The sequence below is a fragment of the Eubalaena glacialis genome, chromosome 4, assembly GCF_028564815.1.
Source record: "Eubalaena glacialis isolate mEubGla1 chromosome 4, mEubGla1.1.hap2.+ XY, whole genome shotgun sequence".
NCBI classification, from domain to species: Eukaryota; Metazoa; Chordata; class Mammalia; order Artiodactyla; family Balaenidae; genus Eubalaena; species Eubalaena glacialis.
Genome location: NC_083719.1, coordinates 95201639 through 95220983, shown reverse-complemented (window position 1 = coordinate 95220983; position 19345 = coordinate 95201639). Strand labels below are relative to the sequence as shown.

General features: G+C 39.7%; 1 protein-coding gene across 1 annotated transcript; it reads left to right on the top strand.

Moving 5' to 3' along the window:
• Positions 1-448: 448 nt before the first annotated feature.
• Positions 449-19127, top strand: TMED7 (transmembrane p24 trafficking protein 7). The gene is made up of 3 exons (XM_061189530.1): positions 449-1020; positions 5850-6095; positions 16113-19127. Exons 1-3 carry the CDS (start codon positions 826-828, stop codon positions 16347-16349), a joined length of 678 nt encoding a protein of 225 aa, XP_061045513.1. The 5' UTR covers positions 449-825; the 3' UTR covers positions 16350-19127.
• The last annotated feature ends 218 nt before the right edge of the window (positions 19128-19345 follow it).

Sequence of the window (19345 nt, the reverse complement as noted above, 5' to 3'; positions counted from 1 at the left end):
TTCAAATAGTGAAGCCTTGTAGTAACCCTCTGGGTTAGGTACTATTATTTTTCTCATTTTTCAGATTCAAAGATTGAAGCAGAAAGGTTAAGCAGCCGGTCTAATGTCACACAGCCAGTAACCAGCAGAGCAGGGATTAGAACTCCTGCAGTCTGGTGGTCACAGAATTCGCGCTCCTAGCAAAGCTGCTTCCCCCCAAACTTATTATTTACAAGAAAACTCTCTGCAAATTGCAAAGCGCTCTACCACCGGTGATTAGCCCTCTAGGGCAATATGGGCTCTTCTTCACTCCCTCTGAGGTACCCCAGCGTTCAGCTCTCGCAGAAACACTCACGTACTGGCAGCTCCTACCACAGGCCACACCCCTTCTCCTGGCCCCGCCCCGCCACGTTCACCATACTGGCCACGCCTCTCGGCCCAGGCGCTGTCGGAGGCTTAGCTGACGCCTTGCGAGCTTCCACGTACACACTCCAACGTCTCTCCCCGCGGCCGGGGGAGAGCACATCCGGGTCGCTGGAGCAGGTGCCTCAGGCCCCGCCTCTTTCCCCCGTCTCTTGTCCCCGCTTCCGGCTATTGCAAGTCTTTTCCGCTTGTTTTTTGCCGTCTTTATCTGCGCTCCTCAGCTCGTTCTGGCGTCTAGGCCCTGGTCCCTACCCCGTGACCAGCGACTCGCTGCGCATCTCGAATCTCTCGGGGCTCGGAGCAACTCCGCGGTGCGTCTTCGCGGTGCCGTTTGGGGTGAGGCCTGCCGCGCGCCGTGAGTCCGTGCAGACCTGACCCCGCGTCCCCCCGCAGCTCGGTTGAGGCCGCCGCCGCCGCTTCGGGATGCCCCGGCTGGGGTCCGCGCAGCGCTGGGCTGCCGCCGCGGGCCGTTGGGGCTGTAGGCTGCTCGCGTTGCTGCTGTTGCTGGTGCCGGGGCCCTGCGGCGCCTCTGAGATCACGTTCGAGCTGCCCGACAATGCCAAGCAGTGTTTCTACGAGGACATCACGCAGGGCACCAAGTGCACTCTCGAGTTCCAGGTACTACGGGCTCAGGCGGTCGCGGGCCCCAGCTCGCGGTTCCAGGGTCGAGGCTGTTTTCTCATTCTTTGGCTGATTCAGGAATCACATCTAGGTAGCTGATGCAGGCCATTTGGCTTTCCTGTCCGAAACCTTGCGCATTAGACATTTAAGACCAGACGTTAAGATATATAAATTACAGAAATGCTTCCTGTGGCTATGATTTTTCCGTCTTTTCTCTAATGTCCTTCATTTTGAACTTTTTTCTTTAAGAGTTTCCTTTTAAAAAAAAAAGTATTCCTGTTCCATAGTGCCCAACGTCAGTCCGCCACTCTCTAATCCGCACCTCCACTTTAATCAGATTTCAAGTGCTGCCGGTATCTAACTCCATTGCTTTTCAGTTTTTCCATCGATATTAGGATTATTGGTTAATGTCCCTGTCGTTGCAAGAGCTCTATTCCAGGCCAGATGACCATCTGCCAAAGGATTTGTAGAAGGAATTGCTGTGATAAATGAGAGGCCCCTTTTCATTTGGGGGATCATATAAAAGTGCCTATTTAACAGAACGTAGTTTCTTAAATTGGTTAGAACAGTCTTACTGTTTCTTTTTTTGTTGGTAGACTTAACATGTTTGAACAGCTATTGAGTACTAGGTGCTGGTGATAGAGAAGTGAACATATAGGGTCGCTGCCATCATTCTTGATTCCCTACCTATCCTACGGTTCTTTTCTTAATTAGTACCTGTTCATTCATCACAATTGTGCTTTAAGAGCAGAGAATAGGTGATATACGGTCTGGTCATTGGAATCTGTGAAGGCTTCCTTTAGGAAGTGATTTGATGCTGAACTGGAAAAGATGAGTTGTAAATGCTTTGGTGAGGGGGAGGAGGGAATGGCCTTTGCAAGGTCACTGTGGTAACAGTGACTGGGAATTTGAAGAACACAGAGAGGTCCACTATAGCTGGGAATAAGGAGCCAGAAGAAGGGAGGTCAGCAGGGGCCAGACCATGTAGTGCCCAGCTGGCTGGGTAAAGGATTTTAGTTTTTCCTAAGAGTATGAGAAGCCATCATAGGGTTGTAAGCAGTGCAGTGACAAGTTCTAAGTATTCTTGGTAGCTGTACGGATATTAACTTGTGCAGGTAGAGAAGGTATTAAGGAGTATTGCCAAGTAGATGTAGAAGACTGATTAGGAGGCTATTGTAGTGGTCCAGGCTGAGACTAGGGTGGTAGAACTGGGGAAGGAGAAAAGTGAAAGGATGAGAAATACTTTTTAGGTCAAAGCAACAGAACTTGGTGATGATTTGGCTACGGCGAGTGAGGGAGGGAGGCCAAGGATGACTCTTAGGCTTGCTTAACTTCATGGGTTAGGACCAGGGGACAGAAAAGATGATAGCAAGAATTGTAATATAAAGTGTCAGTGAAAATTTTATTTGTTTGAATTTAAAAAACATTTCTTGACTTCTACGTGCAGATGCTGTGCTTGTTGGTGAGAGTACTACTCTACTACTCTTGCGGGCTAAAAAATTAGCGTTTATTATGTGGCAGACAATATAGCAAGCATTTCAGGTGTATTACTTAATTCTCAGGACAACTCGATATGAGATGGGTTTATTAGAGAGTTTTTATTATTTTTTTACTGATGAAGAAACTGAGTCTTCGGTAAGTTGAGACTCAAGGTTACAAAATGTAACAGGTAGCGGAATCAGTATGCAGTTCCAGGTTAAGTTTTTTTTTTTTTAACATCTTTATTGGAGTATAATTGCTTTACAATGGTGTGTTAGTTTCTGCTTTATAACAAAGTGAATCAGCTATACCTATACATATATCCCCATATCTCTTCCCTCTTGCATCTCCCTTCCTCCCAGGTTAAGCTCTTAACCACTTTATTTTACTACTTCCCAAAGACAAATAAGGCTGAACTTGACCTCAGGGACCTTACATAGACAGTCATGTAATGTTAAATGCAATAATGAAAGTACACAGTAAGTATAGTGCTGGCTGAAGACGAAGGATCATCGGGAAATTTAGCTGAGGGTCTGATGTATGAGCTGAGTCTAGAGGGATAAATAGAAGTTACTCTACAGGGTGGCAGAGGGGGGAGGACTTCCTCAGCAGATATGTTATGTTTGTGAGACTTAATTCCAGCAAGCCTGAAAATTAACCTGAGTCGGCACTGAAAATACTAAATCATAGTGTTGCTTTGTAACTGTGGGTCTCAGGGTTTTAGGGGGGAGGTTTGTGCCGGTTTGTCAGCATTGTTCATTGATGACAGTGAGATTGATGATTTGTACCTGGTCTCAGTGAGACCCCCAGAGAGTCTGCTACTGAGAATAGTTACACGGCAGAAATATGCTTATGTGAAAAGCAAAATATAAAAAAACCCAGTCAAGACTCTACTTTGGGCTCACTGATTCCAAGGTGTTCCTTGCACACTTGGGTGGTTCCTGATCTGAGAAGGGTGTATTTCTGGCCACATCCCTCACAGAGGGAGAACAAAGGAGCCCATACCTGATCTCTTCTGTCCTCTTGCTGTGAGACAGCTTTTGGCTGTGATGTTTTATATTGTATTCTCTCCCTCTCATAAACTGTAGATTTATAAGCATAGTCATTTTGGGTCCTGTGATTCTTCTTCAGCAAACAAACCCCGTGTAATTTGTCACTGTTAGTGCAGATGTAGAGCAGAGACTTGTTCAGAGAATTTCTGGCGTTCTGGTATTTTTGGAACATAGAGTGAGACAGGGTGTAAAAGGTGCTGAGACTTCCTTGAGGAGGTACAGGGGTGTGGTATGCTGTTGTTAACAGGTTTAGATTTTTCTGTAGGCCACAGGAATTATCAGAAGGTTTTGAGACATGTGAGGGGGGACATGTTGCTGTCATCTAGCGGTTAGAGACTGGAGATGCTGCTAAATATGCGACAGTGCGCAGGGCAACACAGCCCCCTGAGAGAAAGATTTACCCAGCCCCAGATCATCTAATAACTGAGGTTAAGAGACCCTGGATTAGAGGGAGGAGAGATTGGATTATGGGAAGACCTTTTAGGAAGTTGAGCCACTAGTCCCGTCTGGATTGTGGATTGGGGATGGAAGAGATGGGGTGAATCTGAGAGAGGCAATAGTATCGAGAGGTCTCTGTGACTAACTGGACAGGTAGACACATAATTTGAGATGATCCCCAGTTTCTTTCTTACATGACCAGATAGGTTGTAAGGGCTATTTTTATCTGAAGTAAGATTATTTGTTTTAAAGTTTGATAGAAGAAAAGTGGCATGATGATCAGTTCTGGTTCTGTATTTTTGTTTGTATGTATGTTTTGATTATTCAAAGTACTATGGTTAAGTATGAATAATTGGGTATATAAAATGAAGTCATTATTTCACCTAGAAGAAAGGTTGTCAACTTTTGGTGGGGTGGGGTAAATGCCCAATTGATAAGACACTGTTTTTATGTCAAACGTTATATCTGTATGTTAATATATGCGTATTTTACGGTTTCCTAAGTGCCTAGTTATATTTCATTTAATTATCAAAGTGATCTTTTAACATAGTTCAGTTATTTATCGTATCTCTTTAGTGACAAAAGGTCATATAAATAATCAATCTTCTCTGAAGTCCAAAGTTTGATCTCTGTGTTCCACAAATGTAGAATGTCAATATTATGCTAACCCAGAGGGTTCAAGCTTGAAAATATATCTCATGGTGGTTGGAAACCCCCAAACCCAGTGTCTCTTCCTCATTACCTCAGGTGGATACAGGCACCCTATGTTTCTTCTCCTGTCTCCTCTCCCTCTTTTTCCCAGTCAGTGTTTTCTCATATAAGGAGTTTTTTCTCCTCTTTAATCCTTTTCCTTCTTCCTCTCTTATGTTTGCCAAATAACCTCAGGAAAAATGTCTCCCTCTTCTCTTCATTTGTATAACTCAGATGGCTCAAATTGTAACTGATTAAGCATAAGCCTTTGAAAATAGTTCCAAAATCCTCTTCAGAAGCTTTTCACCTACCCCTGGCTTTCCTTTCATATGCTTTCCCTTAAACAGACTGTGCAGATGAACAAAACATTTATTTGCTTTCGTGTTGTTCTGTTTTGGTTTTGCTTTAATCACAGGGGTTAAAACAATGTAGTTTAATCATTTATGTTTCTCTTGGAAACACGTTTGTAAATAATGATATACTCTTGGAACAGGCCACAAGTCTGTTCTGTTCAAAATGTAATTCAAAACAAAGTATGTATCAAATTCCGTATAACTGACCTATAAAAGAACTTAAACACAGTCTGTAATTTAGCAGTAAAATGAGTTTAAGTTCTATAAAAGAAGTATGCATGGGGTGTTAGGCTAAGGACTGACCTACTTAAGTGCTTCACTGTACTATCAGAGTGCTTGGATGATGCTAATAGGAAACTAGATGAAAAAATTTTGGGAAGGAAAATATTACATGGCAGTAAGCTTAAGGGTCAAGAGTATGAATCTGGCATTCAACCTCTTACTAGGTGAAAAATCTTGGGCAGGTTACTTATTTTAACTCAGTTTCTCAGTTTGTCAAATTGAGGGAAAAATACTGTCTTGTAGGGTTGTTGGGAGAATTAAGTGATGTAAGAGGCCTGTAGTAACTAGAACAGTTGTCTGGCTTGTTGGTTAGTTCCCTCTCTCCTGTCATGAAATTTGTTCAGTTTCTGTAAAGCTTTAGTTGAACTGAAATCTGCCTCCCAAGTTCCATCCACTGGTAGAAATCAAGAAATGTAAAATTGCCTGTGATGGTAAAAAAACCTTATAGCCATTTTAACAGGAAACCTGGTTGATTTCTCAAACTTGTTAGTTGCAGTGATCTCTTCATTTTTTGTTTTTTTCTCTTTTGTAGGTGATTACTGGTGGTCACTATGATGTAGATTGTCGATTAGAAGATCCTGATGGTAATGTGTTATACAAAGAGATGAAGAAACAGTATGATAGTTTTACCTTCACAGCCTCCAAAAATGGGACATACAAATTTTGCTTCAGCAATGAATTTTCTACTTTCACACATAAAACCGTGTATTTTGATTTTCAAGTTGGAGAAGACCCACCTTTGTTTCCTAGTGAGAACCGAGTCAGTGCTCTTACCCAGGTAATAAAAAGTCAGTAACACAACATTGATATGTTTAAAGGGAAAAAAAGCATAATTTAATATCCATTAACTCATTGATGGAACACAGAATTTTGTGACTTTAACACCTTTAAGAACTATCTTAACTCTTAGAGTAGAGTAGGCATTTCACAGAGAACTTCAGACTTTTTTAGTGAAGACCAGTGTTAAAGGATTTTATGAAAAGAAAATAGACATTAAAATAGGGGGATCACTTAGGTAGAAACATCAATGGCAAAGGAAGCTTAAAAGTCTGAACATTACTCCAGCATTATGAAGCATTTTCTATAATTCATGGAGGAATGTTGCTACCATAACTTAGCAGGTTGGTATAACTGGAAGCAAAAATGATGCCTTAATATATATATACTTTTATACCAGTATTTAGTGTTACTCAAACTGCTGTTACAGTAACTTTTGCTGTAACTGAAGGTAAAGTAGTAAAGATTAATAGTAAGTCATCTAACAAAAATAGTTAAGGTAGCTAAATTGGGTTTTATTTTGAAGAATAGCTTAATGAGGGAAAGATAGCAAAAGAAATTTAGAGTCAGTGAACAAATACTGCTCAGGTGATGAGAAGGGCTGTTTTATTTCTAGTTCAGATACATTTTGAGCTTAGAGTATGTCTAAAAGATAGTTCGGTATCCAAAGGAATTATTTATCACCTTCTTGTTAAAACCTTAAATTGGATTTCATTGTTTCCAGGTTCCAGGTAGTCTCTTGGCCAAATTCATGTAGTGATAGAGGCAGTTTTTAAGAGTTTGTAAGAGCCTTAATTCATAAACCTATTGTAAGCATTAATAAGATGTGTTCAAATGTTCTTATTTTTAGAAATGTTCTCTTTATTTTGGCATCATGTGTGAACAGCACTTTGTAAAAAGATTTTTCTTTGGGGCCATTGTTTATAACTTAACCTTAATAAATTTTAATTTGTAAAATAAGACAGTTTGCTTTAAAAACCTAAGCAGGGACTTCCCTGGTGGTCCAGTGGGTAAGACTTCACGCTCCCAATGCAGAGGGCCCCGGTTCAATCCCTGGTCAGGGAACTAGATCCCGCATGCATGCCACAACTAAGAGTTTGCATGCTGCAACTGAGGAGCCCTCATGCCACAACTTAGAAGCCCACACGCCATATCACAGCTAAGAAGTCCGCATGCCGCAACTAAAAAAGATCCCACATGTCGCAACGAGGATCACACATGCCACAACTGAGACCTGGTGCAGCCAAGGTAGATAGATAGATAGATAGATAAAAACCTACGTAGATAAATGCTTTTAGGACCGCTTAATCTCCTTTATTTGTATCACATTTTATTCTATTCTTTTTTTTTAATTGTTGTGTTAATTTCTGCTGTACAACGAAGTGAATCAGCTGTGTGTGTGTGTGTATGTGTGTGTGTGTGTGTGTATATGTGTGTATATATATATATATATATATATATATATATATATATATCCCCTCCTCTTGGACCTCCCTTCCATACCCCTCATCCCTTCTAGGTCATCACAGAGCACCAAGCTGAGCTCCCTGTGCTATACCACAGGTTCCCACTAGCTATCTGTTTTACACATGGTAGTGTATTTATGTCGAACCTAATCTCCTAGTTCATCCCCCCCTAACCCCCCCAGCTGTGTCCACATGTCTGTTCTCTACGTCTGCATCTCTATTCCTGCCCTAGAAATAGGTTCATCTGTACCATTTTTCTAGATTCCACATATATGCATGGAATATATCGATTAATATACGATATTTATTTTTCTGTTTCTGACTGACTTCACTCTGTATGACAGACTCCAGGGCCATCCATATCTACAGATGGTCCAATTTCATTCCTTTTTATGGCCGAGTAATATTCCATTATATATATGTACCACATCTTCTTTATCCGTTTATCTGTCAGTGGACATTTAGGTTGTTTCCATGACCTGGCTATTGTAAATAGTGCTGCGGTGAACATTGGAGTACATGTGTGTCTTTTTGAGTTATGGTTTTCCCAGGGTATATGCCCAGTAGTGGGGTTGCTGGGTCATATGGTAGTTCTATTTTTAGCTTTTTAAGGAACCTCCATACTGTTCTCCATAGTGGCTGTATCAGTTTACATTCCCACCAGCAGTGTAAGAGGGTTCCCTTTTCTCCACACCCTCGCCAGCATTTATTGTCTGTAGTTTTTTGATGATGCCCATGCTGACAAGTGTGAGCTGATACCTCATTGTAGTTTTTTTTTTTTTTTTTTTTTTTTTTTATTTATACATTTATGGCTGTGTTGGGTCTTCGTTTCTGTGCTAGGGCTTTCTCTAGTTGCGGCAAGTGGGGGGCCACTCTTCATCGCGGTGCGCGGGCCTCTCACTATCGCGGCCTCTCTTGCTGCGGAGCACCAGCTCCAGACGTGCAGGCTCAGTAATTGTGGCTCACGGGCCCAGTTTCTCCGCGGCATGTGGGATCTTCCCAGACCAGGGCTCGAACCCGTGTCCTCTGCATTGGCAGGCAGACTCTCAACCACTGCGCCACCAGGGAAGCCCCTCATTGTAGTTTTGATTTGCATTTCTCTAATGATTAGTGATGTTGAGCATCCTTTCATGTGTTTGTTGGCCATCTGTATATCTTCTTTGGAGAAATGTCTGTTTAGGTCTTCTGCCCATTTTTGGATTGGGTTGTTTGTTTTTTGATATTGAGCTGCATGAGCTGCTTGTAAATTTTGGAGATTAATCCTTTGTCAGTTGCTTCGTTGGCAAATATTTTCTCCCATTCTGAGGGTTGTCTTTTCATCTTGTTTATGGTTTCCTTTGCTGTACAAAAGCTTTTAAGTTTCATTAGGTCCCGTTTGTTTATTTTTGGTTTTATTTCCATTTCTCTAGATGGTGGGTCAAAAAGGATGTTGCTGTGATTTATGTCATAGAGTGTTCTGCCTATGTTTTCCTCTAAGAGTTTTATAGTGTCTGGCCTTACGTTTAGCTCTTTAATCCATTTTGAGTTTATTTTTGTGTTTGGTGTTAGGAAGTGTTCTAATTTCATTCTTTTACATGTAGCTGTCCAGATTTCCCAGCACCACTTATTGAACAGGCTGTCTTTTATCCATTATATATCCTTGCCTCCTTTATCAAAGACAAGGTAACCATATGTGCATGGTTTATCTCTGGGCTTTCTATCCTGTTCCGTTGATCTATATTTCTGTTTTTGTGCCACTACCATACTATCTTGATTACTGTAGCTTTATAGTATAGTCTGAAGTCAGGGAGCCTGATTCCTCCAGCTCCATTTTTCTTTCTCAAGATTGCTTTGGCTATCCGGGGTCTTTTGTGTTTCCATACAAATTGTGAAATTTTTTGTTCTAGTTCTATGAAAAATGCCATTGGTAGTTTGATAGGGATTGCATTGAATCTGTAGATTGCTTTAGGTAATATAGTCATTTTCACAGTATTGATTCTTCCAATCCAAGAACGTGGTATATCTCTCCACCTGTTTTTATCGCCTTTAATTTCTTTCATCAGTGTCTTATAGTTTTCTGCATACAGCTCTTTTATCTCCTTAGGTAGGTTTATTCCTAGGTATTTTATTCTTTTTGTTGCAGTGGTAAATGGGAGTGTTTCCTTAATTTCTCTTTCAGATTTTTCATCATTAGTGTATAGGAATGCAAGAGATTTCTGTGCATTAATTTTGTATCTTGCTACTTTACCAAATTCATTGATTAGCTCTAGTAGTTTTCTGGTAGCATCTTTAGGATTCTCTATGTATAGTATCATGTCATCTGCAAACAGTGACAGTTTCACTTCTTCTTATCTGATTTGGATTCCTTTAATTTCTTTTTCTTCTCTGATTGCTGTGGCTAAAACTTCCGAAACTATGTTGAATAATGGTGGTGAGATTGGGCAACCTTTTCTTGTTCCTGATCTTAGAGGAAATGGTTTCAGTTTTTTACCATTGAGAACTATGTTGGCTGTGGGTTTGTCATATATGGCCTTTATTATGTTGAGGTAGGTTCCCTCTATGCCCACTTTCTGGAGAGTTTGTATCATAAATGGGTGTTGAATTTTGTCAAAAACTTTTTGTGCATCTATTGAGATTATCATATGGTTTTTATTCTTCAGTTTGTTAATATGGTGTATCACATTGATTGATTTGCGTATACTGAAGAATCCTTGTGTTTCTGGGATAAATCCCACTTGATCATTTTGTTATGATCCTTTTAATGTGCTGTTGGATTCTGTTTGCTACTATTTTGTTGAGGATTTTTGCATCTATGTTCGTCAGTGATATTGGTCTGTAGTTTTCTTTTTCTGTGACATCTTTGTCTGGTTTTTGTATCAGGGTGATGGTGGCCTCATACAATGAGTTTGGGGGTGTTCCTCCCTCTGCTATATTTTGGAAGAGTTTTAGAAGGATAGGTGTTAGCTCGTCTCTAAATGTTTGATAGAATTCACCTGTGAAGCCATCTGGTCCTGGGCTTTTGTTTGTTGGAAGATTTTTAATCACAGTTTCAATTTCAGTGCTTGTGATTGGTCTGTTCATATTTTCTGTTTCTTCCTGGTTCAGTCTTGGAAGGTTGTATTTTTCTAAGAATTTGTCCATTTCTTCCAGATTGTCCATTTTATTGGCATATACTTGCTTGTAGTAGTCTCTCATGATCCTTTGTGTTTCTGCAGAGTCAGTTGTTACTTCTTTTTTCATTTCTCATTCTGTTGATTTGAGCCTTCTCCCTTTTTTTCTTGATGAGTCTGGCTAATGGTTTATCAATTTTGTTTATCTTCTCAAAGAACCAGCTTTTACTTTTATTGATCTTTGCTATTGTTTCCTTCATTTCTTTTTCATTTATTTCTGATCTGATCTTTATGATTTCTTTCCTTCTGCTAACTCTGGGGGTTTTCTGTTCTTCTTTTTCTAACTGCTTTAGGTGTAAGGTTAGGTTGTTTATTGGAGATATTTCTTGTTTCTTGAGGTAGGATTGTATTGCTATAAACTTCCCTCTTAGAACTGCTTTTGCTGCATCCCATAGGTTTTGGGTCATCGTGTTTTCATTGTCATTTGTTTCTAGGTATTTTTTGATTTCCCCTTTGATTTCTTCAGTGATCTCTTGGTTATTTAATAGTGTATTGTTTAGCCTCCATGTGTTTGTACTTTTTACAGTTTTTATCCTGTAATTGATATGTAGTCTTATAGTGTGTGGTCGGAAAAGATACTTGATACGATTTCAATTTTCTTAAATTTACCAAGCCCTGATTTGTGACCCAAGATATGATCTATCCTGTAGAATGTTCCATGAGCACTTAGAAGAAAGTATATTCTGTCATTTTTGGATGGAATGTCCTCTAAATGTCAGTTATATCCATCTGGTCTAATGTTTCATTTAAAGCTGTGTTTCCTTATTTTCATTTTGGATGATCTGTCCATTGGTGAAAGTGGGGTGTAAAGTCCCCTACTATTATTGTAGTAGTTACAGTAATTTGTAGTTACTGTCGATTTTTAGTTACTGTCAATTTCCCCTTTTATGGCTGTTAGCATTTGCCTTATGTATTGAGGTGCTCCTGTGTTGGGTGCATAAATGTTTACAGTTGTTATATCTTCTTGGATTGATCCCTTGATCATTACATAGTGTCCATCTTTGTCTCTTGTAATAGTCTTTATGTTAAAATCTATTTTGTCTGATATGAGAATTGCTAGTCCAACTTTCTTTTGATTTCCATTTGCATGGAATATCTTTTTCCATCCCCTCACTTTCAGTCTGTATGTGTTCCTAGGTCTGAAGTGGGTCTCTTGTAGACAGCATATATATGGGTTTTGTTTTTGTGTCCATTCAGCCAGTCTGTGTCTTTTGGTAGGGGCATTTAATCCATTTACATTTAAGGTAATTATCGATATGTATGTTCCTATCGTCATTTTCTTGATTGTTTTGGGTTTGTTTTTGTAGGTCTTTTCCTTCTCTTGTGTTTCCTGCCTAGAGAAGTTCCTTTAGCATTTGTTGTAAAGCTGGTTTGGTGGTGCTGAATTCTCTTAGCTTTTGCTTGTCTGTAAAGGTTTTAATTTCTCTGTCAAATCTGAATGAGATCCTTGCTGGGTAGAGTAATCTTGGTTGTAGGTTTTTCCCTTTCATCACTTTAAATATGTCCTGCCACTCCCTTCTGACTTGCAGAGTTTCTGCTGAAAGATCAGCTGTTAACCTTACGGGGATTCCCTTGTATGTTATTTGTTGCTTTTCCCTTGCTGCTTTTAATAATTTTTCTTTGTATTTAATTTTCGTTAGTTGGATTAATATATGTCTTGGCATGTTTCTCCTTGGATTTCTCCTGTATGGGACTCTCTGCGCTTCCTGGACTTGTTTGACCATTTCCTTTCCAGTGTTAGGAAAGTTTTCGACTATAATCCCTTCAAATATTTTCTCAGACCCTTTCTTTTTCTCTTCTTCTTCTGGGACCCCTATAATTTGAATGTTGGTGCGTTTAATGTTATCCCAGAGGTCTCTGAGACTGTCCTCAATTCTTTTCGTTCTTTTTTCTTTATTCTGCTCTGTGGCAGTTACTTCCACTATTTTATCTTCCAGGTTACTTATCCGTCCTTCTGCCTCAGTTATTCTGCTATTGATTCCTTCTAGAATATTTTTAATTTCATTTATTGTGTTCTTCATCATTGTTTGCTTGCTCTTTAGTTCTTCTAGGTCCTCATTAAACGTTTCTTATATTTTCTCCATTCTATTGCCAAGATTTTGGATCATCTTTACTATCATTACTCTGAATTCTTTTTCAGGTAGACTGCCTATTTCCTCTTCATTTGTTTGGTCTGGTGGGTTTTTACCTTGCTCCTTCATCTGCTGCATATTTCTCTGCCTTCTCATTTTGTTTAACTTACTGTGTCTGGGGTCTCCTTTTCGCAGGCTGCAGGTCCGTAGTTCCTGTTATTTTTGGTGTCTGCCCACAGCGGGTGAGGTTGGTTCAGTGGCTTGTGTAGACTTCCTGGTGGAGGGGAGTGGTGCGTGTGCTCTGGTGGGTGGGTCTGGATCTTTTGGTGGGCAGGGCTGTGTCCAGTGGTATGTTTTGGCATGTCTGTGAACTTAGTATGACTTTAGGCAGCTTCTCTGCTAATGGATGGCGTTGTGTTCCTGTCTTGCTAGTTGTTTGGCATGGGGTGTCCAGCACTGGAGCTTGCTGGCCATTGGGTGGACCTGGGTCTTAGTGTTGAGACGGACATCTCTGGGAGAGCTCTCGCCGATTGGTATTACGTGCGGCTAGGAGGTCTCTGGTGGTCCAGTGTCCTGGACTCGGCTCTCCCACCTTGGAGGCTCAGGCCTGACACCCGGCCAGAGCACCAAGACCCTGGCAGCCACACAGCTCGGAAGAAAAGGAAGAGAGAAAAACCTAACAGATGGAACCTCAAACCAAATGGTAAAAGCAAACCTAAATAGACAAAGTCACACAAAGAAGCATACACATACAGCCTCAGAAAAAGAGAAAAAAAGGAATAAAAATAAAATTAAATTTAAAAAATTAATAAAAATAAATAAAAGGAAGAGAGCAACCAAAGCAATAAACAGATCCAGCAGTGATAACAAGCACTAAAGCTAATATAAAGATAAAACCAAAAACAAATCAGACACAGAAAGCAAACCCCAAGTCTACAGTTGCTCCCAAGTTCCACCGCCTCAATTTTGAGAACATTCATTGTCTATTCAGATATTCCACAGATGCAGGGTACATGAAGTTGATTGTGGCGATTTAATCCGCTGCTCCTGAGGCTGCACAGAGAAATTTCCCTTTCTCTTCTTTGTTCGCACAGCTCCTGGGGTTCAGCTTTGGTTTTGGCCCCGCCTCTGTGTGTAGGTTGCCCTCCGGTGTCTGTTCCCGCCCAGTCAGGACGGGGTTAAAGCAGCAGCTGATAAGGGCTGTCTTGCTCATTCAGGCTGGGGAGAGGGAGGGGTATGGTAGTCATAATTGGTTTGCAGGGCAAGCCTGCAGCGGCAGAGGCCAGTGTAACATTGCAGCTGCCTGAGGCAGGCCGTGTGTTCTCCCGGGGAAGTTGTCCCTGGATCACAGGACCCTGGCAGTGGAGGGCTGCACAGCCTCCCAAGAGGGGAGGTGTGGATAGTGACCTTTGCTTGCACACAGACTTCTTGGTGGCTGCAGCAGCACCCTTAGCGTCTCATGCCCATCTCTGGGGTCCAAGCTGATAGCCACGGCTCACACCCGTCTCTGAAGCTCGTTTAGGCGGCGCTCTGAATCCCCTCTCCTCGCACACCCCTCAACAATGGTCTCTTGCCTCTCTGGCAGGTCCAGACTTTTTCCCGGACTCCCTCGTGGCTGGCTGTGGCGCACTAGCCCCCTTCAGGCTGTGTTCACGCAGCCAACCCCAGTCCTCTCCCTGGGGTCTGACCTCCGAAGCCTGAGCCTCAGCTCCCAGCCCCCACCCGCCCCGGCGGGTGAGCAGAGAAGCCTCTCAGGCTGGTGAGTGCTGGTCGGCACTGATCCTCTGTGCAGGAATCTTTCCGCTTTGCCCTCCGCACCCCTGTTGCTGCGCTCTCCTCCGTGGCTCCGAAGCTTCCACCCACGCTGTCCCCACCAGTAAAGGGGCTTCCTAGTGTGTGGAAACTTTTCCTCCTTCACAGCTCCCTCCTAGAGGTACAGGTCCCATCCCTATTCTTTTGTCTCTGTTTTTTCTTTTTTCTTTTGCCCTACCCAGGTACGTGGGGAGTTTCTTGTCTTTTGGGAAGTTTGAGGTCTTCTGCAGGCATTCAGTAGGTGTTCTGTAGGAGTTGTTCCACATGTAGATGTATTTTTGATGTATTTGTGGGGAGGAAGGTGACCTCCGCGTCTTACTCCTCTGCCATCTTGTAGGTCTCCTCATTCCAAGATCTTTTGTTCCTTACCTCACCAGGATAGTGGGCACCGATGTCAACATACTTAACATCTAATTCCACTGTTAAAGCAGCAAAGAAAACACTGTTTCTTCTGTGGAGTCCACAGCACAGGACAGAAGAGCTGCTGCAGGCCCAGCGCGGGTGGCAGTGAGGGGCGCCAGTCTTCATCTCTCGTACTTTTTAAAAGAACTTTTAATGAAATATTTTTATAACTATTCCTTTCATACTTACTTCGGTAGAACTTTATTAAGTGTTTAAATTATTTTCTAATGTCTATTATTAAAATTACAACAAACAAATATTGAAAAAAAAACCCTAATACATGGTTTGTGATGTAAAATAAGTATAATATAATAAAGCATATATTTCATCACCAGGATTAAGTTTTTAGCAGTAGAAAAACATTAAACTCGTATACAGCAAAAAAAATTACACTCTTAACCTACCTCAAAGCAGTTAGTGTAACTTAGAAAAAGGTATGGTGTCATCAGATGAAGGCCTACAAACTCATTACACAGTGAAAATGAAACTTACGTCCTATTGAGAACATATATATTGGTTTTGTTGACTGGAATGAGGAAGAAGACTTACTTAGCAAAGTGGTAAACGTGAAAAAAAAAATTCCTACTCTGACCTGTCGCTTTTCAGTTTCAACTGCTTTTAAGATAGTTGAAATAACTTTGACTGACAATCTACTTTTATGCCATATTTCGTTTGTTTTTGTATATATTTGGACTTTGATTCATATTCTTACAATTGGTCAAATTTACTGACCTGCCTTCCCTTCCTCCTAATTCTTCGTCTTTAAGAAACCTGGCCTTGAAATTCGGTAGCTACCAATCTTAACTGCTTAGTATTTCTCCTCCTGTTAGCTTCATGTTCCATCTCCCACCTTAACAGATGCCACAGTTGGGACGTTCCAGTTTGGGGCAAGCAGCTGCTTCATGGGATCTCTAGCCTTACCAGTCATCCTAGTGAGAATGCGTAGAAGCGTTGCTTTGCCAGGACAATTGACACGAATGAGTGAATGAATGAGTGCCAGTTTAGTAGAATGTTAGTCAGATGAGGAATTGAGATCAAATTAAAAGAAAAGATGAATATGCTAGATGGATTGTACAGAAAGTATTAAAACATACTAACTGAAAATCTTTCTCTTTAGATGGAATCTGCCTGTGTTTCAATTCACGAAGCTCTGAAATCTGTCATTGACTATCAGACTCATTTCCGTTTGAGAGAGGCTCAAGGCCGAAGCCGAGCTGAGGATCTAAATACAAGAGTGGCCTATTGGTCAGTAGGAGAAGCCCTCATTCTTCTGGTGGTGAGCATAGGGCAGGTATTTCTTCTGAAAAGCTTTTTCTCGGATAAAAGAACCACGACAACTCGTGTTGGATCGTAACTACGTTTTGAGAATTGATCCACCATTGCCGCTGTAATATTGCTGTCCTCTAATTAATTTTAGGTACCGAAGAACTTAATATTGGCAACATTTTTAGAATCTTACTCATACACTTGTTGTGGAGGGATGTACGATGCATATCCCCAAGCTGTGGAAAGGACACCTTTTTTTATTTGTAAAGGTAGAAAAACTTTGGGACTATTTTGGGCTATTCATAAATATTCAACACAATGATCTACTCTTTTCTTGGTTGTTTCTATCTGCTCTTCGCACACTAAAGTATTTTGATTTGGTATTTTGGTTCCTTTTAGCCATTTAAAAATACTTTTCTTGTAAGTAGTGGAGATTTTTAAAACCTTCAATTTAATGTCTACATGGGTTGTGGAGGAAGAAAATTATCTTTCAGTTGTTTATAGGAAATAAAGTTTTATTTTTAAGAAAACCAAATGTGATTAGCTGTAGCCCAAGCCCTATTCTGCACTGTTTAATTTTATGAGGAAAAAAATCTACCATAGAAATGTTAGTTAGTTAACATTGATATAATTTTAAATTGATACATCATGGTTTAATTTATTTCTCAGTAGCTTGGAAAATGTCGTTTTTATTGTTTGGGTTTATTCTATGATCTATAACCAGATATGTTATTTTTTTTCATAAAGACATTTTTACCACACAGGAAATAGTATGTTTCAATAACATAATAGAGTTTACACAGGCCTTAAAAGTCAGACTGTTGTAACAGGTAGAATAATTACAGAATAATTTAAGACACTACAATGGGGGGGCAAATGAAATGAGAAGACTTTTAGTGAGTTATCTGCACATATTACATTTTCAGTGCTTTTACAAAGAAAAAAGGTGATCTGTTTCATTTTAAACATTTGAATTGGCTAGTTCTTACTCTTATGTGGCTTTAATATCTGAGTCACTCCCAGCTTAAATTGAGAGTTGTAATATAGTATTATAAAAGTGCCATACATTTTATCCTAGTGGGTGTGATGCACTGAGAAGTTACTTTGGTTTTTTTCTTTCTTTCTTTTTTTTTTTGTTTTTTTGTCTTGCACATGTAATTTGTACAATCTCTGGTTAGCAGCCCTAAGATGATTTAAAAATTTAGAATGCCGTGTGTGTGTTTCTTATTTGATAATCTTCATTGATTGTACTGCATTTAACGAGTATTAGTGCATTTTCTGTAGACTATAGGGTTTAGACTGTGTTTGTGTTTTATAACTTGCATAGATTGAGCTGATTGAAATAAGAGTCTAGAATAGAATACAAGATGATGCAAAATTGTATGTGTTTAAAGCTTTTATGCTGTTAAAAAAAAAAAATTGCAACTGCTTTTTGCCATGCTTCTATCCCCCACCTAAAAGTGATGAGTGCTGAACGTGACTGTCATATTGTTAGGACTTTGATATGTGGTACCACAGAATACTGATTGGATAGCAATTCTAGTCACTTACCACTACTGACTAGAAGTTAACTCTTAATTCTAAGCTGTCTTAAGATGCATACTGCTGCATGTAAGAGCAAAATGAATTCAGGTTGTCCTGCTTGCTGATTTCAAGTGCTACAGTGTAGCAAGGGATGAACATATTTTCAGACTTTTAATTCTAAAATTTTTGAAGACCAAATAGCTACTCCTTCAGCAATATTTACCAGTGGATTAAGAACTGAAGTTTAAGATTCTGCAGATTTATCTATTGGGGTTCTTGTATTGGAGTTGTCCTGTAGCTTTTTAAGTGTCCCTCTAGATTTGCAAATTTTAAACACTAATGTTAAAGTGATAAACATGGGAGTATGTTAATGTCCTTTTCTGGTTGCCTGTCTGCTCTGTTGTATTCAGATAGTTACACCATAATTCAGCAGAGCTGGGTATCATCAGTGTGCCGAGTTTGGCATAGATAATGCAGTTATTTAATCTGTGCCTATCAAAACTTCATGATATTTAAAGACTATTACCACAGATAAACTTGCGGTGAAACTATTGAGATATATTAAAATTTTTTAAATCACCACTGTTACCTGTTGTAGAAAATAGTACTGACTTAGTCTAGTCTGTTTGTAACTGGTTAAAGTTTGATGACTTGCCTATACTCAACTAGGTATGTATATAAAAATTAGAAAATACATATCTACCTAGACATGAATATTAAGTAAGAACTTTTTTCTTCCTTCCCCTATATAATTTGTAGCTCATCTTTTTTCTGTAATCCTTTCATAACTTGTTGCAACAGTTTGAATTTCCCAAATATTTATGTTTGGACATATGGCTCAGAATACATATTTAAACATCATTAGCTGTATATATTTTTAAAGTAGAATAAATAATGGAAAGGGACTTGATATACAAGTTTATACTAAAATTCCAACTGTGTGAAGATACATTTTAAGATATTACTTTGCTAATAATCTAAATATTCATTTTTTATTAAAGAAACAAGTGGTTTGGGGTTCACAGCTTTCATCCTGGCTTGATGATAATCAACTTTGAAAACACAGTGGACTGAAAAGCAATTTTATTCTTTGAAAGATTTCATTTAAATCTCTGTACTATCCATTTTTGCTTCAGTTTGTAAATGTGTAACATTTATGGTTAAATAGGACAAAGCAGACCCTATGACTATTGTTTTCAAGAATTAAACAAATTGATATATAAATTATTCAAAGGGGGTTTTCATTTACTTTTGAAAAGAAAAATTTCTCTAAATTAAAAATGTTGGTTCTGCAGGATTGCACCAATCAATTCTTGTAGAATAAAAAAATCTTTCAACAAACTGACTTCACTTATTTCTGTCAAGATTTAAATCTTTTTGAAGCTCCTTATCAACTTGCAGCTTGGAGTACAGTTTTGTAGCAAGAGAGTGATAATTTATTTGATATTTCATTGGAACATCTCAGGGACTGACCAAGAAAGAAGAGAAATACAACCTGTAAACACCTCACTTTTAACCTTACTTTTCCTTTTCTTACTGAAAGTTTCGGTGAAAGGAAGT

What these genes read in the sequence shown, in the direction of transcription:
- TMED7 (XM_061189530.1), top strand. Translation starts at nt 826, where the DNA reads ATGCCCCGGCTGGGGTCCGCGCAGCGCTGGGCTGCCGCCGCGGGCCGT. An exon ending in AGTGCACTCTCGAGTTCCAG is followed by an intron (nt 1,021 to 5,849) that starts GTACTACGGGCT and finishes TCTCTTTTGTAG; the next exon opens with GTGATTACTGGTGGTCACTA. An exon ending in GAGTCAGTGCTCTTACCCAG is followed by an intron (nt 6,096 to 16,112) that starts GTAATAAAAAGT and finishes CTTTCTCTTTAG; the next exon opens with ATGGAATCTGCCTGTGTTTC.